The following is a 27,794-nucleotide window of genomic DNA, read 5'->3' as shown; positions in this document are numbered from 1 at the left end:
AGAGAGATGAAGGCTATAACGTGGTGTTCTTTACCAGTCTTTACTTTTAAACCAAGCGAAGCGGACGTTATCAAGCTATTTTTAAATAAACTACTCGGAAATAGGGAATATTGCTATGACGCATCTGGTATATAAGTTGGATACAATGTGTATTACATACATAATCTGTACACCGATTAGGTAGTTACCAATATCCACCAGCCATATAAATAGATATACAATACATATAGTACATCTTCATTGGTAAAGTTCAATCGGTTTGCTTTCGCTCGTTAAGTTAATATAAACGTTAAATTATTTCTACATCAATAAACTTTATCATCATCATTTAAGTTGATAGAAGAGCCATTACCTCCATTAATGGCATACATATATAGCATCGAATCCAATGAGAAACGACATGTTATGGGTGTTCTTTTTTAGTCATACTTCCTCGAAAAAAAAAAGACTTATACAGTGTTTCAGAACATAGTTCAATCCACAAAAAACAAAACTACAGAAAATTTTCTTTGCATTAAACAGGAGTGATTTCTGTTTTTTTTAAAAGGTTTAGTTTCAAGAAATAAAGTGAGTAAAAAAAATAACAAAAATTTCTTAAAGATATAATTATTTTTCATAACTATAAAGTTCAAGTTAATGAATATCTGGAAAAACAGAATAATTGTGAACAGAATGGAAATTAATTGATTTTTATTAAACAAACTGTCAAAAGTTCAAAATATAATTGATTGTCTATGAAGCTACCCGATATTCTATAGAAATAGTATGAACTTGACATATTCTTTGTTCCAATTGTTACACATTTTATTTATTCTGTTTGTTTAACAAAAAAAATTTTTTCGAAAAATTCATTAAAAATTTGTAAATAGAAATAATAAATATATATTCAATTTACTGCTTTTCGAATTCAATGGGTACTAAAATATTAAAATATTGTCAATTCAATTAAGTATAAATAAATACAAATTGAATTTAATATTTAGCTCGTTCATGACCTTTTTAAACTTGCATATTGGGTTATTTGCAAAATTCGATCTTATTGTTTATTAGCAATTTTCCGCACATACAAAAAAGAGAAAATATTTCTTCTCTTTTCTTGTGAATAATGGGATAGACTCAATAACTACTGGATCGATTTTAAAAATTCTTTCACTTATAGGAAGGTACTTTCACTTATCCGCGAGTAACATGGGCTGGATTTTATTTTCAAAACAATAAGAGTTCCGCAACACTAACAAAACCTTAAAGTTGTGAACAAAAATGGGAATAAGGAGAACAGGGGAATCGAAGTCTGCTACGCGGTAGTCTTGCCTAAACTTCCTAACGAAGCTTTACTTTAATCTCTACCATTTTAGTATTTGACCTGTATCCAGAAAAATAGAGGCTGGTATTGCTGTATTTAGATGTTGTATTATGATTGTCGAGAGATGATTGTCCTTTTTCGGTTTTGAAACTATGTAGATATACTAGAACTAGAAGTTATATTGAGATAATCGTCAGCTTATTGTGGTTTGACTATTGAATATTCATGAAAAACTGTTTTAGTTTTTAAAAACATATTAAGCTAAGATAAAAATTTAATTTAAACAAATACACAATAATACCGATTTAGATCAGATGAAAAAGATAAAAAAAAACATTAAATATGCAATAAAAACAAATTAAACTTTTACCGAGATATGTAGATACTAAAACATCTAAAGAATTTTGTCTTCAACCTGAATACATACATACATAAGGCCATGGTTAAAAAAGAAAAGTATTTAAACTGTAAAGAAAATTCATTCATACTTCGATAAATTTGTGAAAGAAAATTGAAATATAATTCAAATAATTTTGTTTTTCATATATAAATAATTTAATAAGTTATTTGTAACTAGTCACTGATGGTATTTTCATAAAAAAAACTTTCTTATTTAACAAACTTTTTATACTGTTTTGATGTAATATTTATTTTAATCACGAGTTTTATCAATTTATTACAGTTTTTATATATGAATTCAAGAAAAACATTTTTTACGAGAATATTGGATGTTTATTTAAATACCCTATGTTTTTTAAAATAATAGTACAGAAACCTAAGCGTTTTTATAATTTAAAAAAAAATAATAATAATTTAATTTCTTGATATTCATATTAATACTTGAAATTTATACTAAAAAAAAATTTTAACAAAAAGAAAACCGACTTCAAAAGAAAAACTTTTTCAAAACAAATTAATATAAAATAAAAAGTAAAAAAATAACGATAATATAATGTAGTTAAAATTATTGTTATTTTTAGAGTCGGTTTCAGCCAAGGAAACAACTCTGACAGAACAGTTTGCTACATTAACTTGACTGACACCGACCCCAAAAATAACAATAATTTTAACTACATTATATTATCGTTATTTTTTTACTTTTTAGTACATACTAATTTGTTTTGGAAAAGTTCTTCTTTTAAAGTCGGTTTTTTTTTGTTACAAGAAAAGTTTGGCGTGTTATAGAGTTATTCGTACTCTTATCGTGCATACTTACGCAAATTTAAGACATTTATGGTTTTCTCATGGATGCCGTTGTCAGAAATAGTCCCAAATGAAATGGGATCATACGGGAAGCACTAGCTTTCAAATGGATAAGAAATCATCAAAATCGGTTCACCCAGTCGAAAGTTCTGAGGTAACACACATAAAAAAAATACAGTCGAATTGATAACATCCTCCTTTTTTGTTTGAAGTCGGTTAAAATTGAATTAATTACTTGAGTTTATAAATTGAGTTGTTCATATTTCAAAAGTTTAAAACATTCGTTCGACATAGTACGTTCATTCTAACTCACTCTATATATTCGTGTTCCTATAGTATTTTCAGATTAACAATATTGTATCATATTTACTCATTTACCATTATAATTTGGTATAAAATAATCTTGAATATGTAAATTATTTTACAGCCGATATTGTTTACAAATAGTAAATTCATTGTTCTAATGTTTTAAATTAATTGTAAGTAAATATTTATTTAAATATTGTAAAACCATTCGTTACATTCGTTAGTAATTCGACCAACTTTATAAATCCATTAAAAAAATAAATTGACTGAGCTAGCTATAGAAATTCACTACATTGGCAGTTACAAATAAAAGAGATTATTCTTTTAAATTTGATTTTTGATTCATTTTATTTTTGAATTTGAGTAATAATGGTTTCTTTCCGATCGACGTTATTATAAAACTTTAAAAAGTTTTCGAAGTATTTCTTAGAAAATTACTTTTTTGCGTTTTGGAATTATATACTTTGGTACGTAACTTTGATACGTTCTTGATCTCCTTAATATTATGCAATGGAATTGGTACGAAATTAGAGTCAATAAAGTCACTCTTTGAAGTTTCCTACAAATTTAATCAACCGTCTATCTTGTACTGATTTCGAGAAAAACTGTGATGATGCTTGAAAAAGTGCTTGAAAAATGACATATTGGTTAGCCACTTTACCCTAAACAAAACTTATTTAAAAATATTCGTGATAAACAAAAATATTAAATTGCCATGCATGTCGAAAAGTTTTTTTCGCGAATGACACATATAAAATATTCTTTTTGATGGTTGTAATTGGTGTTTTATTTTATATTTTTCCAAGTGTTTTTAATATTATACTTGGAAAATTTATGATATATACATTTCTGCCGGATTTTCCTAGAACATAAATTATTAAATTTTATAGGATAATATTTATATTAAATAAATGTATTCTGGGTTTGTTTGGAATAGATTCAGATAAAAATTTCGTTTAGTCAACATGCATTTCTACAACGTTACTAGAAATGCTTACGTTTTCTATTTTCCAATCTGTATGGTACCTTTTTTATAAAATAAATTTCTATAGAATATTTCCTGATTGCAAGGATATGAAAAATAGTAATTTATGTAGTTTTTAGAAAAAAAAGGAATAACTTTCAACATTGTTGTTTTTAAAAAATCTCAATTCAAGGATGCAGGGCAGTTATTTAGGTTTTGAACTAAGCGAATATCTTCTATAAAAAATTTGTTCTTTTCCTTCAATATTTTATTGAACTGTGATTCGATAAAGTTATTTACTTTTTATTAATATTATATTCATTAATTTTGTTAATTATCTCGCAAATTAGGCCCCAGATTCAAAATTGGTAAATAAATTTTTCCTTCGCCATTGCCAGCTTGTAATTTATTACTTTTTAAAAAGAAGTTTTATTTTAAATTGATTTTTGTTTTTCTTTTGTTTCAGAAATATGAAGTAGAATTTTTATTACAACAGCAATGGTTTGATCCACGAATACAATATCATAATGAATCAATTTATGATTATTTAAATGCAATCCATCATCACAATGATATTTGGTTGCCAGATACATATTTTATAATGCATGGTGATTTTAAAGATCCATTAATACCAGTACATTTCGCATTACGAATTTATCGTAATGGTACTGTTAATTATTTAATGCGGTAAGTAAACCAATTTTAATTCATAATTGATAGGCACTAAAATAGTTTCAATTTGTACAAATGAAATCAACAAAAATTTTCGGTTATTTATTTGTTAGTGTTTATTTCATATTGTTGTAGAAAAAACTCGAATATTCTAATTCTAATTTTGTTTGTGTACCTGTTTAGCCGTCTTTTGTTCTTTTCAACTCAACATACTTATTTTGTGTTAATAAGATTAAATTAATCCTTATTTTTCTAAAAAAACTCGCTATTTTTCACTGGTAAATTTTTATTAAAAATACAAATACAATGGTATTAAATCTGACTAATCAAGCTTTCAGGCCAGCCTCAGTAAAAACAAAAAGCTTAACTCCCGTATTCCTTTATAATATCTGAATATTAAAATCAGCTTTTACATATAATTTGAAATTTAACGGGTAAATACCAAAAACTGAAATATAATATAATTTTATATTTTTTTTAAAATAATATTAAATTAATATTAATAAAATTTTTATAATACTCGCTCCTTGAGTTGAATATTAATTAATTAAATTTGGGATTTTATTTTTTTTCTATATTCTAACAATCTTCCTACTTACTAGAAATAAAGATTTTCGATTTTCTAAATGTATGTTGTACATATTCTTAAATAAAAATATGTTGTACATATTCCTAAATAAAAATATTAATAAAAGATATTCCAAACCCCCGATGTGAGATCTAAATTAGCAAAAACACATGTTAAATATTTTCAAAATCCTTGTATTAGAGCGAGTTTTCTCCACATTTCTCTTCGAAATATTTGTACTTTCCAGAGTGAGTTCTTTAGCCCCTTGCACTACACTAGGAACACCTAGAAGCTATTTCATTACCTGTTTCACACATATCAATAGGCCTCACTTCGACTCACAGTTTCTAGCTTGGCTACTCACAGGTTACAGATAGTTTTAAAAAAAAAAGCGAGAGAATCTTCGTAAACTGGTAGGATCTTAGTTCTTTTTTCCTGAATTAAAAGAAAATCAACTCGCATTAATAGGTTTTGACCTGACAGTCTTCTGTATGAGGAGTGAATTATAGCTATAAGACCATAACCTCGTTGAGGATACCAATCTTAATTTCTCTGATTATACGGGTTCGATTAATGTTCAGATTAGTTATATCCCTCATAAAAATGTTTCTGATTGACACCCTGTTATAAGAGCAATAAAATAAAATTAAAACGGTGGTATATAAAATATTTAAAGGCCTAATAAACACAGTATTTAAAATGTCAATTTTTATTATCTAAACTAATCCAATTAAAACTTCGTTGTTAACATTTTTCAAGTTAATTAATTATGTTTGACATACTTGTTTTGCTTTTTTTTTTTCTTAAAATAATGATTGTTGTTTGTTAATATTTTGCAGACGGCATCTAATCTTATCCTGCCAAGGTCGTCTTAATATATTTCCATTTGATGATCCGTTATGTTCCTTCGCAATGGAAAGTAGTAAGTTTTTAATTTAATTTCATACTCAACTATTGCCAATTTTTTCATTAACAATTTATTTAAAAATTATAAGTTGTCTAAAGGTGTTTTAAGTGATGATTTATTTATGATAAAACTTTTGCCAATTAGTTGATATTTGGCAAAAGTTTTATTTATTTGTAGGAAATATTTTTAATTCGATTCTAGATCATTGTCATTAGCAGTAACGATGGCTTAATAATATGAAACAACTTATAAAGAAAGTTAATAAAAGAATCAATATAATAATCCTTTAAAACAAATTCTAATAAACATTAAAAATTTACGCAAATTGTATATCGTTCAATTTCGTGATTTCAAGAGTGACACGGGCTGAGAACTCGAATAGCACTTATGTTAGATGAGATAATATGGTATAATGTTTACTCTAGCTTTAAACTGAATTTAACGGTGCATCGTTTCTTAAGTGGCTATAAAAAAAAATCAATTCTTCAGCAATAACTATTAGCTTTTTGGTGTAATGGCCCCATTTTAAGTAGTGCTAGCTATGTAGACTTGTTATATTGTAGTATGATCATAAAAATTGACTACTCAATTTATTAAACGTTTATACTACTCCACTGAATTGCTTTGTTTGAGTCAGTAGATACGATGTAAACTTATGATTTAGTTTTATATATAAGAGATAATGCAACACCAGGGATTATCATTTGCATTTAGCTGACAATTCTTAAAGCCATTGTTAAAAAACATATTATTCTCATATTACCCTTCTCTCTCTCGGCTGCTTAATTTAGTAATCTTTGTCTTTATATAGTCTCTGTTCCATAGATGACGAGAAAGTAAAGGATAAAATGTTTCCGGGGCACTACACTTTACCCAATATTTAAAATACAAATGCACGTTTGTAGTTGATATAAAACTAAATCCATTCTCAGTTTTTAGTATGCAATTCTCGGCGTATCTAAAAACGAAATACAAATAAAATTCTTAAAAATCATGTACTGAATATAATTTTAAACTAGTGAAATCAAACAATTGACTGAGTTAATTGTTGAAAAACCATGTATAGACAGTGTTGATTATCAGCCATACATTCATGTCACACACAAATGACTGATCTTCCCATATAATACATACTATACAATATTCGAACTTAATTTTCGCCCTCATAGGTAAACAGTGATGTTTTCGAAAAGTTGTTTATTTAGTTACAAGGAACATTTTTTATATTTAAACTTTTGTTCAATCTTTAACGGTTTGCAAGATGGGCCTTACAGACCCAAGACCCAATTGACCTATGTTAATCATTCAACTTGATATCTTTTATCGCTTTTGAGTTATCATGATGACAGACGGGCAGACGGACAACCGGGAATGCACTTATTAGACGATTTTATGAACACCTGTACCAAAATTTTGTTCATAGCATCAATATTTTTAAGCATTACAAACTTGGGACTAAACTTAGTATACTATGTATATTTCATATACATGGTATAATAAGACAATACCAATTTATATACACTATTCTAGATAAAATTCGAAATACAATATATATTTTAAAATAACTATAAAGTTGTCGTTAAGAAAATATAAATGTGCTTACATTCTAACTTAATTTATCTTGAGAATAGTAACTAATTGCTATTTTATTATAATTTCCAATTTTATTCTTCTATTATAATTAATTTTTATAAGTTTTGTTAAAACAATTGGCAGTCATTTAATATAAATACGTGTATAATTTTTTTTTTTTGAAATACATGAGCACAAAATACTGCTAATGACTAATGAGTTGATGCAAATTTTTGGTACAATGTTTAATAACAAGCGCAAATTTTTTCTACCCAGTTATAAAGCTTGATATTTATTGTTTGGACCTCTTTGAAACCGGTCAAACAATTGTGTGAACGTAGGCCGTAGGTAGTTCAAAAACAGTGAGCAATAGATTAAAATTAAAAACAATTGTATTAAGTTGTAGATTAAATTTAAAAAAATCACTGCTAACGCTTGTTAGGGTGGAGAAGTAGGGTTCTTAACATTCATTCACCCTTCCCATTTTTACATAAAAATTAATACTTCAAATAGTTCGGGTGATGCACGAAAAAAATCCATGCGAAGTGACGTGGTTTGAAATTTTAATTAATCAAAGATATCGACGTCTATGCCATTTTTCACCAGGATTCGATCCCGAAGCCTTAATCAAGGGAAAAATAGTTTACTGGGTGGATTTTTCGACAAGTTTACTTCGCGAAACATAGACCACTTTGCATCAAATTTTATTCTATCTACCTTTAATGGGAAGAGGGATGAATTCTCCTAAATGTTTGCCAAATATCATGAATTTCATGAAAGTAGATCGATTAATTTGTGCAACGTTTCATATAGTTCCATTGCTAACTATCTGTCTATACTTCGCGATGCAGCTTTGTTGAAAAAACTTGTCTGGCATTACTTCGAATTTGGGCTACGATATCTAGTCTCGATGAAAACACCAGATATGACGATGAACATTAAAAGATTTCTTACGTACATCTCCCGGACCATAATGCAGTATTAAAAATTTCTATAACAAATATGCTTATAGTCTCTAATCAAGAAAATTTATGTATGATTTAGAGCAGAAAATTATAAGAATAAAAATCAAATGACGGTTTTATTTGCTAGATAGATTGAAGATTGTACTTTATAATAAAACTAGCTTGATACCCGCCCGCTTCACTGGGCTTAAAAGTAAAAACCACCGGTTTATAGCCTCCACCTCTCTTGATCTCACTTATGCCTCTTCCATAACACTTGGCGGGATTGTTTTACGCAGCTAAAAGGTATGCACAGTTTTCAATTTTTTTAATTGTAAAATACTCATAATTCATTGAGTATATCAGAAAAGATAGCTATGAAATGTTTGACATTTACTATTTGATATTTTTACAGAATTCTTTTATTTATGGTTCAAAATGATGATTAGATCTGATCCATCTTTAATCACCATTTTGAACCATACAGTAAAGATATCTGTAAAAATTTCAAATAGTAAATGTCAGATTAAATTTAATTTTTTAATTTGTTTTAAAAATATATCTTTATAAATTATAGCTCATGGGTTATTCTGATGTATGAGCTATATTATACCTATATTGTACAATTTTAGTGTGAAAGCGTGACAAACAAACAAACAAACAAACAAACATCCTTACTTTCACGTTTATAATATATAGGGATACAAATTCGAATATTTAGTGTATGACATAATATACATAGACAGGTGGATAAAATTTATATATATTGGATAACACACATGACTATAAAATTTTGTGTTGTATGTTGACAGTATCGTATGAACAAACTGCAATAACGTACGTATGGAAAAATGACGAAGATACGCTGAGAAAATCACCGAGTTTAACAACATTGAATGCATATCTTATTCACAATCAAACTACTGAATGTCCAATAAAAGCTAGCTGGCGAGGTAAGTTTTTATTTGAATTATAATTACGGAAATTCGTAAAAGGTTTTGCGGACACTTATATTATGATAAGCAAAATATTAAAAATAAAAGAGAGAGATAGGGCTTCTTTAACTCTCTCTCATTTGATGTTATAATCAAGGCCCCTTTCAGGAATTTGAAGAGGTTTTTTAGAAGCAAAACCGTTTTTTTTAAACTCGTGATTGCTTTGTACATCCATACAGCCTCTCAAAATTGAGCTAAGGGGTTACAAATTCGTATGATAGTTCAGCCAGGGTCTAAGTTGTGCCTTTTTGGTGTGTTAACTTCTCAGTTTCGTCTCTTTTATACCACAAAATCATGTTTTTTCACAGTTCACAAAGATTGACCACTTCTAGAGCCCTTTCAAACTGAGGTAGATGGTTAAAAAATTGATAAATTAGATGAATTAATGTTAATGATAATCTTTTTGAGTGTGTAAAATTTCAAACCTTCACTTTTACTAATTTTTTTTCGGTATTTATAATTAAACTATCCATTAAAAAAAATGTTTTTTCGTAATTTTTATTTCATGAGAAACATTAAGGGAGGGGGGAAATATTACTTAAGGGATGGAGTTCTGATGTTCACGAGCTTTTTTTATATCTAGCAACAAAACTATTTAAATAAACATAAAAGCAATTAAAGTATACAAAAAGCACTTATGCTAATTAGATTTCCATAACATTGTTGTAATTCAATCTGATGTGATGATATTAAGAACAACAGACTGGAATAGTTTTTGTAGTAAACCAAGCAATGGATGTATACCAATATAAATTTATATCTAGTACACGATTAAACAAACGCCTAATAAATTAGTACTATACTATTAGTACAATCTGATTTTAAAATACTTTCCATTCCTTAATAATTCAATGATTTCGTGTACTTTTTCTATTTGCTCCACCATGAAAGCAAAATTTTCTATAGAGAACCCCTACTGTTTTAAAGTGGGTAAAATTCTGGAAAAAACAGGTAGACATTAATTAAATCCAATTAAAAATAGTTTAGTTTGAAATATCTCTACAGTTGTTGTTACTTCTTAATAATGGCTTCCGTATAAGTACAATATCTATAAAAACTGTTACTTTAGAAACATGTTCCTCTACTACTTTTATTGTTAACTTCCCAGAGGAAGTTAATGCAATGGGGTCGATTTTGAAAATCTCCAGTTTTACATATTTCCGCGGTTTCAAGGCTGCAATATCCGAATCAAACCTTTTCAATGTGATGTCTGTGTTTGTGTGTGTGTACATATGTGCGTTGGTTCGTTCGGATTTTTTCGCCTCAACATGAACACCTGACTGGGCTTATTCGACGCGTATTTAAGAACTGAAAGAGTTTTCAGCAGAATTAGTTGAGCCGTTTTTTAATGGTAATAAAAAAACTGGAAAAAACTGAATAAACAGAATCTGAAAAGTGGGTAAAACACATCATTTATCTATGGAGATAATGATCGTTCCAGCATCAGCTGCAGTACATGTTTGAAGAATAATCTATGAAGGCTACAGGGGCTGCACTCACACGGCTTCAGTACCTCACCGACTATGTACTGCCAATTTTTTGTGCACTATGATTTATTTTTTCCTTAAAATTATTTGTCTAGCTTTTTTTTTTCCTTAACAATACATTTTTAGACCGTGAGTCTATTTTTTGCCAGAATAAATATTGACATAATGTCTGGCAGATAGTTGGCTACCAGTTCAATGTTAAAATTTCTTGTCTCTTTCCATAACCAAATTTTAAACGCAATATTGTAAAACTAAAATAGAAAAGGAATAAATCAATGAAGTGAGAGGCCTCATGCTTAGTAATACAAAAGCAGACATTTTTAAAATGGCAAGAATTCCAACTTATAATAATTTTATTTTAAGTTGAAATTAGTTACCTAAATATCCTTTTTCAATCGTTTTACATATCGATAGAAATAAAATCCTCAAAAAGATTATCTTTGAATATATCTAATTTTATTATATATATATATATATATATACATTTTATATCCTTTACCACTTGTAAAACAAAACAAAAGTACTTGAAGAGTAAACGGATATATTTAATCAAAAAATATTTATTATGTTACAGGTAATTATAGTTGTTTAAAAGTGGATTTAATATTTACTAGAGATCGAGCATTTTATTTTACAACAGTATTTATACCTGGTATTATATTAGTGACGTCATCATTTATTACATTTTGGTTAGAATGGAATGCAGTGCCTGCACGAGTTATGATTGGTATGTACAATAACAAATGTTCTTTTACTTATTATAAAGTTTTTATATAAATGGGAGCGCAAACGAAACGTTAAAGATAAATAAACATGAAAAGTTGTATAAGTACTTCCCTGCTCCTCCACCATGCTCCTCCGCCATCTTACATAACATATTATTATTACTAGGAAGATTTACAGCTTGCAATGTCATGCATCTATCATGTATGCACATCAACGGAGATATGAAAGCAAGGAACAAAAACAATTATATTAATAAAAAACATTTCATTGTAGACGAAATATCTAGGTTATCTTCTTACAGTGTTAAGATTCAAACGGGAGGAACAAATAAGTTTTTCTTCAACAGTATTTAGGAATCAAAATAACGTGTTAGAATTCTGATCTGGATATCATTTAATTATTCATTCGGATTCATTCAAACAATAATTATGGACTACTTAAATAATTTTGCTTCACATTTATAAAAAAAACACTATCATTTTAGTTTTAACATCAACTCCAAAAAATATCCCGAATAGTCATAATTAAAGAGTATTCAATATATTCTGGTAAAAAACCACTCTTATCTTGTGATTTTCTAACCAATTTAGTACATTGTGAAAACTAAATCGTCAGAGAGAACTCAAAATGATACCTTTGGATAAATTTTGTGACTTTGCTTTCAGTACATTTCTGTATTTTCATTGATGTACAAGAGGTACTTATTTTTCACGATGCTTCTTTTTTTTTTAAATAACTTCTGTTAAAAATTGCCGATGGAAGAGCAGGATATTATTACTTAATTATTAAATATTTTTGCATACCGCCACAAATATGCGATATTATTTGATGCTCCCATTTATTTTTTTCAATAAATTCGAGTATTTTAAGCTTACATAGTTTGCTTTTTTTATCAGAAAAGTCACTTCACATAAAATATAAATTAATGCACAGTTAAAAATTACACACTCACTAAATAAAAAATAACATCAATATTTATTCAAAGTAAATCAATTTTTAACATTAATTGAAGGTTAATTGTTCGTTTAAACTAAACTTTTTGATCGTATGCTCATAATAAAATTACCAAATTATTATAATTCTTGTTATCCAAGCCCTTTAGAGGATTAATATACGTAAGCTGTGTTATAAAGCTAAATGAGTTTCAACCGTGGTTTGAGTGTAGAAGTTTTCGTATTACAGTAACGTTTACTTTTTGCCTGTCGTTTATGGTAAACTAATGTCAATAATAACGCAATAATTACAAGAACGTTGCAGAAAATTTAATATTCTTTCGTTCCTGGTCATCACTTTGACTGTTACAAAGTATTATGAGATCGATCTTTTAATATGAATTGCAGGTAAATCTTTTTGACTCCTTTAACTGGGAGATAAATAGAATAATAGAAATTTCGATTTGTTATAGACTCCCGACCTATAAAATCTGTGTCTACCCACATACAGTTTATTAAACATTGTTTGTATTGCTTGCTCAAACTTACTAAAATATTAACCATAAATCAACATTTGTTCCGTTATACATACAAAACTTATTGATAGTATATAGGTATTGAATGAAATAGACAATATATATGATATTAATTGTGTTTAAATATCAAAATGATTAATTGTATACGTAATTTAATTCATAAATGCGGGTGTTCTATTTGAGAAGTTGACTTCATAGTTAACGGTGCATCACCATCTCTAGGACGATTAATGGAGACTTTAGCAAGTCAGTTCAATAAATATGGTGGGAGCGCAAATAAATACATGGTACGTATAAAGAACTTATATATACATAATTTAATTGCGTTTCCACCAAATTGCATTATGAATAGCAGTCATCCGTTTTCTAGCGAGAACCGTGTAACTAATCAATATGGACTTAATATTTTTCATCTTTTGAACAAAATTTACTTTTTCAATTATATTTAATGCTTGTTTAATTGTAGCCAACGTTTATAGGCTATTCAATATTGAGAAAACCATTGATGGAATCATATAGTCATTACTGTAGTCATATTGCAGGCTTAAGTCTTAAAAAAACAGCATTGGTCTATAGAGACCATGAATAGAGTGGGCTAGGAATGACTATGTATTTATATTCATCTTTTTATTCAAGGGCTAGTTTTGTTGGCTCAGATTATTTTAGGCTCAGATTAATGGAGTAATAATTAATTCTATCCAGATAATGTCAAAGCTATAGATAGAAATATCAGTCGAATTAGGGCATTTATTTCGAAAATGAATAGCAGGTTGTCGACACTCTAACAAAACTTTTCCATAAATGGAATCGTTTCAACGAAAATTAAATTTATTTATAAAACTAAATTTATATGATGCAAGGTGTATAAATTATATGTATTACGTACTTACCAGAGGATAGATGACATATAGAATTATCCTGGTATATCCTATATCCTGAGATATTAAACATCAATATGTTCACTTCAGTTTAATAAATATAGCATTCTACACTCCACAGTATACCATTTGCCAGGGAAAAACATGCTAAGTCACATACATATTAAACAATTAAAGGTTTTAAACTCACTGAAAATGTACTTCTGATCATAAATTTAAAGAAATATCCATTAATTTTCTTCTAATATATATTTGTAAACATTATGAAATACAAACAAATGAAAATATTTATGTTGTTGGAAGAAAATTACAAAAAATTTGAACTAAGAAAGAAATTTCTCGCAAAAACATGCCAAATCCACAAAATACACCTAAAAATATACACAAGTTCATATTCACCTGGAAAATTTTTGTGAAATTCGATTAAATTGATTTCTTGTTAAGTTAATTTTACTCAAAAACGGTCACTCGATATTTTTTCGTAAAGTTACTAAAGTAGAAAAAGTTTACTAATAATAATATAGTGTGTTTAATGTTTGAAACTTTACAAATTTTTCTTTTCCAAAATTTTAAAATGAAAGAAAAAAACAAGTTCAGTAGTTTACATAGCTTCAAAACAGTCAGGACTCATTATTGGGAAGATTTTTTTAATGAGCCCCGACTATTGAAGTCGCTAGTGTAAAGTACGGGGCTTGTTTCTTTTTGTTCAGGTTCAGAACTAGTCACGCTTTTTTTTTTTGTTTTTTTTATTCGTATTTTGAAAAAAGAAAAGTTTGCATTATTTTTTTGACAAAAAGGAAAGATCATATATAAGTTTCATATCCAAATTTTTATTTTTTATTTTTTCATGATAACTTTTAAGTAACAGGCAGTTTTAAAAGATTTTTTTATGACTTTTCAAAACAGAAACGAAAACAATCGGTTAAAAAACACAAAAATGTTACTCGTAGCATGTTATTTCCCCGTACCCTTCATATACATGCATATGGTATGTTACATAGATTTATTCAAATGGTTTGTAGTGATTGATATAGTAATTCAAATATAAATTGGAGCAGATCAATAAATTCTTTAATACCTTTTGTTATGCGTTTTACTCTTTAACAGACTAGACAATGTGACTGCAGAACCAATTCAAAGTTATTTTGTGAATTTGTGGTTATCATTTACGTGCTTCCTTTGTTTTAAGAAATATGGCCTATTTATCACAGGGGTAAATGCCAAGTTTAACCTGTTGGTTGATAGCATATATTAATTAAATAGCAGTAGCTTGGAAACAAAACGTTTTAATAGATGCCATCACATACATCAAATACTGCTCAAATATTTCGGCTTTCAATAAACCAATTTTTTAAACAGCACTTTAAAAAAAAATTATTTAACAACGTGCTGATCGATTAGAATATGACGATTCTTGTGAATTACATGAAAAAAAAAACGGACTTAATGCATCTCTAAGCAAAAATGTTTTGTGTTACAATGTTTGCATCAGAGTGTGTATCCATCAGAGTGTGTTATGCCTGCGTTTTACCGTTGAACGGACTAGACAATCTGATTGCATAACGAATTCGTTATTTTGTGAATTTGTGTCTTTCTCTTTGTTTCTATCTTCCCACTTTTCATTTTCAGTTTTAGGCTTCAAAAAATGGTCAATCAGTTCCTTATCGATATATGCTCAAAAAAATGAACAATTAGTTCCGTCTATAATCTTTAAAACGTTCTCCTACTATGCATCTTTGAATCTCAGGCATAATAGAGATCAGACTTGGCTTGTCGGTGTACTACCGTGGTGAAATACACCAATGGAAAAATCTGGGTTCGGATAGCATAGCTGAGGTTTTTAGGAAAATTTACAAGTATGTATAATAACCAGAATTCATCGTGTAAGGAATGGGAAATGATTTATTGATGAATCTCCCAATCGAAGTTCTAGTTCTAGTTTGATTTGGATTATCGCTGGAATAATGCAATCAATGACTTTTTTCTTTAAATACCTCTAGGAATAGAAAAAATACACAAAGGTGAGTTGTCCTAAGTAAGCTCATAAGGGGTGAGTGTACCCCTTAAGAACGAACTACTTTTCGATGTATATATATAATGTATAAAAAACAGGCGCTATCAAATAAAGAAGGAATGGCAATTATCAAATTTTTGTTCAGTCTAGCCCTATTCATCCAATTTTGCATTAAAGTACTTCGTTCGAAAACTTTGAAAAACTATGGCCAACTCACTTCAAATTATTAAAAATAATTTCAAATGTAACAAAATAAAGAACATTTCAATTTACCAAGAGAAAATAAATATAAAAAATAACAAAAATAACTAAATCAAATGGAAAAAAGAAAATTGATATTTGAATAAATATTGAAATTGCATAATAATACACAGTTATTCTATAGTCATTTTAATTTAAATACCACAGTTTATTTTATATTAAAAAACCCTTTTTTATAATTTTTTTCTAATAGAAAAAGCACAATATTACAAAAGAAAAACTTTTATAAACATTAGTTGTAAGTTATCTCTTGTTTTACACAATACCCGCATTTTTTTTTTCTACACTTTTAAAACATTGTACACAGATTGTTCTTTTTGTGTTGGTATACTTCATTGAGTGTAAGTAGAAAAGGATAGTGCTATTAAACTATTATAAAGCTTCTTTTTTTTACTTACACCTATAGTGTAAAATGTGTGTACACCAGGGTACCAAAACAATATATTTTGTATCAGATGACGAATAACCTATTTATACAGGGGAGTTTTCAGTTTTTAATATTACATAAGTAAAATTTAGAGATTTTCTCATTGTTAATATAAATAATTTCGAAAACATTTTAATCACAATCCTAAAATTGATAATTATCCGTTTTGTTAAATTATTTTTGATATAGATTATGTAAAATTGACAAACTTTTTTCTAACTAACCTTATTTCTATGAAAGTAAATAGGTTAAACAAAAATTTGTCTTTGATTTTGTATTCTTATATGTTTTGTATAGAAACATTATTATATTTTCCATGGAAATAATAACCGAGCTTTTTTGGCCTTTATTTTTAATTATAGCGTGCTTTTGTTGAGGAAATGGAACCAAATCTAAAGTAATTCAATTTAGTCTTGTTCCATTTTTGTTTTTATTAACAATAACGTGAAAATTGCACGAAATTCAAAAACAAAATAATTAATATCCAGTTAAAATACCGAGTACTATGAAATTGAGTACTTAAAGATGGTTTAATAGTTTTACAGTATAAAGAAAACTTTTTATTGGGAATTTTTAATTATAAGCAGAATATTCAACACAACACACACAAAATTTTCAAAAACTATACATTTATATAGGTTGAATTGGGAGGAACCATCCCCGGAAGTGTATAAAAATAAGCTTTAAAATTAGAATTTCATTTTGTCAAATATGGTCTTTCATTGGTCATGTCATAAACATTATTTTATATATATATATATATATATATATATATATATATATATATATATATATATATATATATATATATATATATATATGGTAAGCTAATCATCTTAGTCAAAATAAGTGGTCAACCTCGGAATCTAACGGAATAAGTTGAGTTTTTGTACAAACCTTTATTATCATAGTATAAATGTTGTCTCAAAAGTCACATATGATCGTTAGATATTCAAGGTCAAGGGTCTGTAAATATCTCGTTTCTTTTGTCTTCAATCGTATTAAAAGTTGTAGATGATAAAATTTTCTACAAATTTTGTTTGAAACCTTTAATTTTGTACGTCGAACAGTTTTTAAAAAGAGGGCAATGCAGATGGTAGAATCAGAAACATTTTATAAATTGGGAGTTCGTTTTACCCCATTTATCGAACACCCAGAAGTTGTATATAACCTAATAGTGTAATGCAAATTTCAAGCGAGACGACTCTATGTGAAAGCAGTTTAATTTGAAATTTCTAAGCATATTTTTCATACTCAACTTACTGGTTTGTTCCTCACAATTCATCCTGTATAAAATTTATTTGGTCATAAAAATTATAATTCACATTGTAATTAATAATTTATATAATTATTTTGCACAATCTAACACTTTAGTGACTCATGAGAGAATTGCATTGCATATGACATGAATTACATGAATAACTAATCAAAGTAAGTATGATAATAACAAACACATATAGAACATGATGAATGAAATAATATACTTATATATTCAGGGTTGTCAGATCATTTCATTCAAGAAGCGCGTGGCATACATAAAAAAAAGTGATTCAAGAAAAATGCGGTGGATTTACCAAATTAATTAATGCTTTGAATAAAATTAATAAAACTGTTAACAAGTAAAATTGAAATATGTTTTGTGATTTTGACGAATTTACTGCACCTGATAGCTTTTACTGATGAAAATAAAAATTTTGTCTCAGCTTTGAATTTTCTATAGTAAATAGAGCCCAAAAATAATGAAAATCAAGTTTATTAATCCATTAGACAAATATTTTGTGAGAATTTGTTTGAAATGATCCGAGAATATTTTTTCGTATATATTTTGGGTGGTATTTTATAACCATGCATCCAGTCATCAAACACACTCTATTTTTGTATTATTTGGGGTCAAAATTACCTTATTTACTCAGTTTTAACGAAATCAAAACTAAACAAATTTTTTGAAAAAATTAACAAAATCACAAAATCTTTTTGTACCAGAATTTGATAAAACTCATTCAATAAGGTTAAGGCATGCAGTTTCCAAGATATACCTTAAATCTTAATAAACTTAGATATATCGCATTTTGAGTTAAAATTATCGTGTTTTATTGAAATTTAAAGAAAAAGAAATACATTTTGCGTTCTTTCTTAAGGGACACAAATACAAAAATTCACGTTCTTTTGACGATTAGTCCAGTTTCGAGAAAACTAATATATATTCTATGGTATCGCTCGAAATTCTTTTCGAAGAAAACTTAAAAAATGCGGTAGAGTGCTGGAATGCGTAAAAAAACATGGTATAGGTAAAAATGATATCTGACAACCGTGTATATATTATGTAACACCTATGATTGTGTAATCAAACTGTACTTATTGTATACTATCTACTTTTGTGTATATATAATTATACTATACATTCTATACATAACTCTTGTATACTTACAAATAACAATATCATATCATCCATAATATGATTGATAACGCCTATGTGTAATTTTTTATTATTATTCATTTAGTAGAATGATATATATACGTTATTTTTATTTGGTGTACAATTTTGATTCGAATATCAACTATTGGGTATACGACGGATGACAGGAAAATAAACCATGTAGTACGAATTTTTACTTAAATAGGTCGAGATCGATCGTATATGGATCAAATTCATATGACGTCATATTCTCTTTCTTCCACTCTACTCATACCAACTTATTCACGCTGTGTTAATAATGTAAATTATCATCATGCAAATTTAAAACAAACTTTGTACATTCTGAATGATCTATTTTTACCCTTCCCTATTCTGATTTTACAATGGAAATTTTCGCACAATTTTTTAGATGGCAGGTCATTTTTCGTAGTCGTTAGACCTCCAAGGATGTATCAAGAAATTTTTTTCTCAGCCTTGATAACGACTTTTTTGCTTTTTTTTATACAACTCAAAAACGGTCAACCCTAACAAATAAAATAAAAACAATAATGAAAAGAATCAAAGGCCACACTGCGTTATATAAAATAAGAAAAGAAAGAAACAAGTCCGTTAGTTTACCTAGCGACACGGGCCCTTCATTGGCAAGATTTGAGTCTCCTCGATATTAATTTGTCCCGATTTTTATCGCCATGTAAACCAATGGGTTTGTTTTTTTATTTATTAGATTCTAATTATTATTTGTATGACGATTTTATTTTAGAAATGTTTGTACGATTAGAATTTTGTATGTGTGTCCGCAGAAGTAATTCGCTTATTGGATATTGATGGATTAAAATTTTATGTTAGATGTTTATGTTATTGTTTCAATAAATCTAGTTGATTAAAACATAGCGATTTGTGTTTTTTGCATGATACGGGAATCTTTCTGCGGGCTCCCATTACTGATAACAAAAAAGAAAAAAATTAATTAATTACAGTGATAAAATTTATTTTAAGCGATAAATTTTAAATTTATTTACAGAAAATAAAGTATGTTTTAGAGATAAAAATCTTAAATGAATGAAAAATTAGTATTTATATTAGCATGAACGATCTCAAATAGAATAAATAAATAGTTCCAAAATAGTTTGATAAATTTAAACGATCTCTTTTGCCGGGAATTATCAGAAAACCAAACAAAGCATTGAATTTGTGCCAAACTAATTTTGAATTATTTATTTTAAACAATTATTGGATGTATGAAACAGAGTTTGAAATTGATAAGAAAATTTTGTAAGAAATAGTTTTAAATTTTATATAAGAAAAACGTTCTTCTCCATTATGGAAATTGGCACAAACAAAAGTCTGATTGTGTTAATACTATCAATTTGGACAGGAATCAAAACTTTTGGAGTATTTCGAGCCAGCATAATACTGAGAAGCAACCAATTGTGCTGTTTACACATTTTCCTCAACCACCTTTGTTTTAATTACCACGATTTTTTCTATTTATACATTTAAATTTTTATGTAAACTTCCTTAAAAAATTTTGTGAAACAAGCCCTACGTCTACCTTAGTTTCCTGTTATCTCAATTTGCAAAAATAAAAATGGAGAGTTACAAGAAATGATCCAAAATATTTTTAAATATTGGCGTAGCTTTTTTACTTCAGTGCAACTCAGAACCTGTCACCAAAATTTCCAATAAATGAGTGCCAATCAGTATTCATTCAACCTTAAACCTCTGATAGAAATACTGATTTGGTATTTTTGAGACAGCACAATACAAAATATTTGTATTTAAAAGTATCTTTACTCATTTTACGTGAAGATTGCAAAACAAATAAAGAAAACTACCTAACACCTGATAACACAAGTCATGCACCATATTATGGTTACACGTTCGTCGAATTAAACGTATGTTTTACAGACATTGAGCGTTCATATTTAACTAAACAAGAATGAATCAATTGGGCTTCATGGTTTAAATATTACGAATTAATTACAATACAACGTTAACAAAAACAGTACTTGCTTACGTCAACACACTGCACACTTTCAAAATTATCAATAATACTACAAAATTATATACAATTAATATTAGATTTGCATGTTATAGAAGCAACTTAGATATAATTAGCAAATATTTTAGAATAAAAAAAAAATGCATAATAAAATTGTTCATTACTCTATAAATCAAAAATAATTTTACTAAAATAATAATGTATTGCATGAATTTTAGAATCGCATTAATATTTTGAAAATAATTATAAACAAATCATGTTGATTTATACTACTTCACTTTAATTGTTTTCGCAACGTGAATGATACAAAAAATATTAGTATTTTCGTTTCTATAAGCTGCGGCCAGGCTCGATGCTGTACATTAAACAAAAATGAACAAAGGCTAATGTCAAATAAGTATATTACATCGCATAATGAACGGATTACATGCCTATTCGTGTGATGTTTACATTGTTTACGTTCGTTGTTGTGTGATGTTTACCACTGAGCCTGGCCAAAGCTTTAATTAAATAAGAAGAAGCGTTTCAAATATATATGAAGCGCTGGCTAACAAAACTGAAAACTTTAAGTTTTTTTTTCTAGATCTTAATAAAAAGAAAGTTTTAATTATCTTTCAAGTCGTATTAATAACTGCTATTTCGGTAAAGCAAAATCCCACAAGTTATTCCGTAAATTTTTAATCTGCTTTAGTTATATCAATATACTATAATTTTTAGCAGACCATGTTTTTCGATTTGATTTAGCACCAATAAGATAAGCTTTCATTAATTATGTTAGCCATAGCCGCTGTAGTTTTTTCTATCCCCAATTTCTAGTATTCAAGTTCTTTAAAGAGAAACGGGAAACACGCTTACAAATACATCTTGTTAGTTATTCGTCGATTATGATGTTGATTTTTTAATGTGGTCATTACGTTGAACTCCTTACAAAATCTAAAGTAGAACTCCGATTAGAGGGATACGTGTTAGGAACCATTCTACAGCGTGCTACTGCTACCAAATAAAAAATAAACATAGCTAAAAATACTCTCCATTAAATCACCTTTTTCCGTATGGCCTTCTCCAAATCGAACGGATTTTGATTATCTTAGCCTTTTTAATTGTTTCAAATATGGAACCATAAACTCGCACTTGAAACATAACTAAGATGCCCATTTTGGTTCGGGAGTTAAAAACACAAGCGCAGGAATCGTTTAAATGAAGCTGTCGAAGATGGCCCATTTTTGTAAGATTCACCGAATAGTCTTTGTGTTAAAATACCAAAGCTTTGCCTAAATTACAATTATGAATACGACTCTTGAAAAATGTTAAAGAAAATTTTTATACTTTTTAAAATACTTCAAAATTTAATTTTCCATTGAAAATACATCCAACTGAAAATAGATAAAAACTCAAATAATAAGGTTTTTAAAAACTAATAAAATAAATTCTTTTTGGTAAAATTACGTGATTTATACGATATTTCCTATATTATCGATGAAAACGAATGAAAATAAAATAAAGATATGTATACACCTAAAAGTATACATATTGGGTGTCATAAATAGTAACAAGGCGGCTCTAACATCATTTTATTTTTAAATCAAAAATTAACCAAATTGATTAAAACCTATATGAAATGACTCAGGGACTGTTAATCTCAAACTTCAAACGAAATAGTGTACAATAAATAAATATGTTTTCAGAAAACTCAATAGATTTTGCGGAAATTCATGCCGAATTATTCCAGTTCGACTTACACTTATCTGTATATTCATGGATTCAATTTTTAGATAATTTTGACGGCACACCATAACTTTAAAAGACATAAAATAGTCTTAAAATAATATAAAACTTGTGTTAAAATCATTTTTTTGAAAGAAATTTTGGAATTCGAATTGCCACCTTGCTATTTTTTTCAGTGACACTTTGTATGGTCATCTTCCTTAATGCATTTGTAAAATAACAATAGGTTAGCTTCAACTGACTGTTCTTTTCTGTCTGTAATTCACTAGTAATATATTGCCGTTGAATTTTCTGCATACCTCGGCGAACGTTGAATTATACACTTTAGAATGCACACTTTATTCCATACAATATTGATGTCAAACAGAAGAAATAAATACGTTTTTCTCTATTTGAAATTAGTTTTTTTTCTCATTTTTGAATTCAAGCATCAAAGCAAAGAAAATCAATAAGTTTAAAAATTTCGTTCCACTTATTCACTTATTGAATATCTCAAGTAAAAATGAATCCATGCTTTTCGATTTTTTTCCAATTCAAACCTAAATTTACCTCCAAATTCAATAAGGGAAAGTTAGGTGAAGTGATGATAGCACCTCTATTATTATTAAAATTCCGGTAGACAATTAAATATCGCTTAAAAGTTTTTCCTGTGCTATGAAATTTATGAAATATTCCAATTTCTTTCTTCATCTTTCTCGTAGAGTTGATTTTTGCATTTTCGCAGCTACCTTCACTTAGAAGGAAGTAATTGCAGTAACAGTTTTACCAATCATTTATGCCATCAGTATCTTCAAGGAGCTGTTTTTCGCATTTTCGTAGCAACCTTTCATTTAGAAGGTAGTAACTGCAGTTACAGTTTGACTAATCATTTACGTAATTAGTACCATCGAGGAGTTATTTTTCGTACTTTCTCTGCGAGTTTTCATTCAGAAGGTAGTAACTGAAATCACAAATTATTTTCGCAATCTAAAACCGAAGCTTACAGTCAATTATATCGGTAAAGATTGTATTTTAGAATTATTGAATCTCCTCCTGAGAAGCCCAACGAGATAATCACTTTATTTTCGATAAGTAAATTGTAAATGAACCGTTTGATGATGATACAGGTAGAGATAGCTTCCATAGTTAAGAGGTAGACCAGACCGATGTTTTCAATTTTGCAAGTAGAATAAAAGTATAAAAATTTTCTAAAATTAATTTTCGAACCATTTCCTTGAATTATTAAAAAATTAAAATAATAATGCATTTGAATAATTTCCCAATTTTTTGTATTTTCTTAGGTGTAACAACAATGCTCAATTTTTTCACAACATCAAATGGTTTCCGTTCAACATTACCAGTAGTCTCAAATTTAACAGCAATGAATGTTTGGGACGGTGTTTGTATGTGTTTTATTTACGCATCGTTATTAGAATTTGTTTGTGTCAACTATGTGGGTCGTAAACGGCCTTTACATGATGTTGTATATAGGCCAGGTGAAAATCCTGTTACACAGGTAAGTTCGTTTAGTGAAATAGCTAATATTATATTGAAAAATTCATTTTTTCTATCTCTTCTTAATGTTCTGTTTACTTTTTTCTAATAGCAAAAAATTAATATGTTTTTTTTTTGTCAACTTTCAGTTTTCTTAGAATGTAGTTTTTCTAGCTTACGATTTATAACAGTAAGAAAATAAGTTTCTTATTAACTTATTGAAACAAACTTTTCAAATATCCGTGTATGATTAAAAGTAACCATGTTTCAGTTATTTCGTTATTGAGGTGAAATCGGTTCTATAGTTGAATTGTTTCACTGATATCACTGATCTAACAAAACTGCGAAAAGAATTTTCTGACTAACATCATTCCGTGATTCTAACTAGTTTAGGGCGATCGAAATTGTCCTAAAAATTATCACAACAGCATTTTCAAGCTTGTCACCAATACAATTCTGACCGACCAATACATTTTCGTAGATTTCCAATCTGTATTTAAAAAACGTCCTGGATAAATTTTAATATTTTCGACCAAATAAATTTTTCAGATTACCTGAGTATTATTAATTTCATTATTTGGTCAATCTATTTCGAAAAGTATGTCCAAACACGAGTATCAATTCAGTTAATTTACGTCAAAATAAGCTTAAATGCGATGCACTGTCTAAATAACTCAGTCAAACTTCAGTGAAAAAAAGAGCTGATTTTCTGATTTTAAACTACGTGGTATTGTATTATTTTTGGTAACAGATTTCATTTCACTAAATCAGAAGATCTCCATAAAATTATTTGACTGTAGACGTAGAAAGTAGGAATTTAGCTTAATTGAATTCGACAATTGAAAGGTAAAACTTGATTACACTCGACATATGTAGAAAATAATAAAATAAATGATGTTTCCTAGTTTATTTATTTTAAGATCGAATTTTCTGATGAAACTTTTTGAAATGGGAAAATATTCTAAATTGTAATTTTGGAAAATTTTAATGTATACAATAAATTGCTTTAGGTGCAAATATAAAACAAAACCATAGTATTTTATCAACCCTATATTGACCTTGAGCCCATAATAAAGCGAAATTCTTATTATTCTTTTTGTCTACCTGTTTTGCAATTGATAAAAGTTTGGAAATAAAGAAGTTTCAAGATTGATGTGTGATTCGAGTGTAAAATTTAAGGAAACAGTGGAAATCGTGTAGTTTATCCTGACTCCCGATATCACATAATTCTTCCAGAGCTCAAAGAGAGTTTTTTGATTATTTGTTTCATATTCAGATAAATCGACAGCTCTGAGCAGATTTTTTAGAAATTATTTGAATGGTATTTATTTAAATTTTAATCAAGAAACAGCAGGGTAGACAAAACATCAAAATTTCGTAAAATATATTATGATTCAGTGACATAAATGGCTTAATCTCTCCGTACTTTCTGATTTACTTCTCAGTTTGATACGGTTTTTAAATGGTTTTCTTTTTTACGATTGCACTCAATTATTCAACCATTTCGAACTTTGTGAAGCTGCCTGCCTTGTTTTCAATTTCTCAATTTTTTAAATCCTCATTTAATTACTGAACTCGTTTTGATAAATCCTCAAAATTATAGACAAAAATAAACATGGAAATTTCACTTTATGAGCCCACGGTCTATAAACCATGTATATTTGACTGACTCTATTGACATTACATAAAATACAAAACAGTTGATGTTATCTACCTTCTGGGTATTGGAGAAAATTGATCGATTCATTTTAAAACAACAATTATTTAGTTGTCAAAAACAATACAAAACTGAACAAGTAACATAGCCAACAATTGACCTACATATTATATTTTAAATGAAATTATTGTATAATGCGTTTCGTTATTTCTGTGTTTAAATTATAAAGAATATTGGACAAAAATTGACCCAGGTGGGCCACAAACGAATATAGCAAGATTTATAGCTACTGGAATATAATAGGATTTTATTTATTAAGTATTAATTCCATTTTTGAGTATCGTGAGAGTCCAAAAATGTTTGCCAAAATGCCTGTGAATAATTAATATCAATTACGATCTTCTAATTCTTATTTGTCAATGAAAAAGGTGATTCCAAAATTTTGAACTTATAAGTATCTGAACGAAAAAATTCTTTGCCCTTTTTGTTGTTTAAAACATTTTTTTAAACATTTTCCAATGAAATTATAAAAAATATAATTTCTTAAATTATGTTTTCATTTTTAATTGAATGGAAGTTAAAAATAATTAATACTGGTTTTACAAAATAAATATTTATACAAAAAAAAGTTTGTTTCAATAAAATGTTTTCGTAATAATTTAGAGAATAAATTTCTAGAGGAAATTTAGTTGAAGTGTTTTATACCTTTATTAAAACTAAAAACTAAAAAAATAAATAAATTTTCCTAGATAGAAAGTTATATTTATTACATTTAAATATTCCTAAAAATATTTTTTTAAGGTGTGATTGTTTTATTTCTTGCATGTTATAAATAAATAAATTTTTATACAAAATAAAAATTTGATAATATTTATTTTTTTAAATAAATGCACAAAATAATTTTTTTTTTACTTAATATAATTTATTTTATTTTAGTATTTTTGAGTTTTAATTTCGTGTGTGATTTTATGCAAATGTGTTTTGTTTTAATCAATAAATTAGCTCAAATTTATTATTATAACACCCAAACAAACTGAAAAACCGTATACTTATTTATACATCAATTTTATTATAAACTTTCACAGCATGATTTGGAAAATAGAAAATATTTTCCAGAAATTAGTTTGTGTGTAAATGTGTATATGAGGGTAAGGAATTCAATTCATTTGCCCAAATATACACTAAAGATTTTTTTTTGTTTTTGGGTACCACGAGATTGAATTTGTGAAATCTGTCAAACATTTCGTGTATTTCCGCAGTTATATTTCTACCTATTTAATCTTCTTGATCTTCTTACTTTGAGAAAATTTGGCCCATTTAGGTTTGCCATGATTTTTATAGTACTCTCAACATGAGTACTCTACCTTGGTGTAAACTAGATATAAGTATAAACCAATGTCACTAGTTCTTAGGTGGATCGGTACTGAGCAAGAAAGTTTCTATTGAGAAAGAAGTGATTCTTAGGTACGAGATTTTCCTCACCAGCTTGAAATTGATAAAAAATCATTTTGTCTGGGTCCTGACAAACCGAATATCTCTTTGCCGAACAGTCTAAAAGTTGTAATTTTTTAAGTGATACAGAGACTACAGATTTGTCAAATATAAGGCAAAATATTTGTTTTATTATTTCAACTTCTTATTAGAGTGAAAAAAATGGATATTCAATTTTAAACTGGTGGCACTATTAAAATTTTCATTATCCCGCACCTAAAAATTTCTCAACATTACCTATGTGACACCACTACGTCATAATTATTTATAATTCAATCTCTTGGTATGTTTATAAGCAAATAATATTATTCCATTTTTTATTAATTTATTTATTT

At 27.8% G+C, this 27,794-nt stretch overlaps 1 protein-coding gene across 8 annotated transcripts in view; it reads left to right on the top strand.

Moving 5' to 3' along the window:
* Positions 1 to 27,794, top strand: part of LOC123291644 (glutamate-gated chloride channel) — a 132,495-nt gene that overhangs the window by 88,963 nt on the left and 15,738 nt on the right. For all 8 annotated transcript variants that reach the window (XM_044872003.1, XM_044872002.1, XM_044871997.1 and 5 more), the window contains exons 6-10: positions 4,243 to 4,463; positions 5,856 to 5,938; positions 9,252 to 9,392; positions 11,496 to 11,648; positions 24,119 to 24,333. In XM_044872003.1, the coding sequence (XP_044727938.1) occupies positions 4,243 to 4,463; positions 5,856 to 5,938; positions 9,252 to 9,392; positions 11,496 to 11,648; positions 24,119 to 24,333 (813 nt within the window). The remainder of the gene's footprint in view (positions 1 to 4,242; positions 4,464 to 5,855; positions 5,939 to 9,251; positions 9,393 to 11,495; positions 11,649 to 24,118; positions 24,334 to 27,794) is intronic.

The sequence above is a fragment of the Chrysoperla carnea genome, chromosome 2 (genome assembly GCF_905475395.1).
Source record: "Chrysoperla carnea chromosome 2, inChrCarn1.1, whole genome shotgun sequence".
Lineage (NCBI taxonomy): Eukaryota > Metazoa > Arthropoda > Insecta > Neuroptera > Chrysopidae > Chrysoperla > Chrysoperla carnea.
The sequence above is the reverse complement of the archived record's forward strand: the minus strand, read 5'-3'. Positions and strand labels throughout refer to the sequence as shown.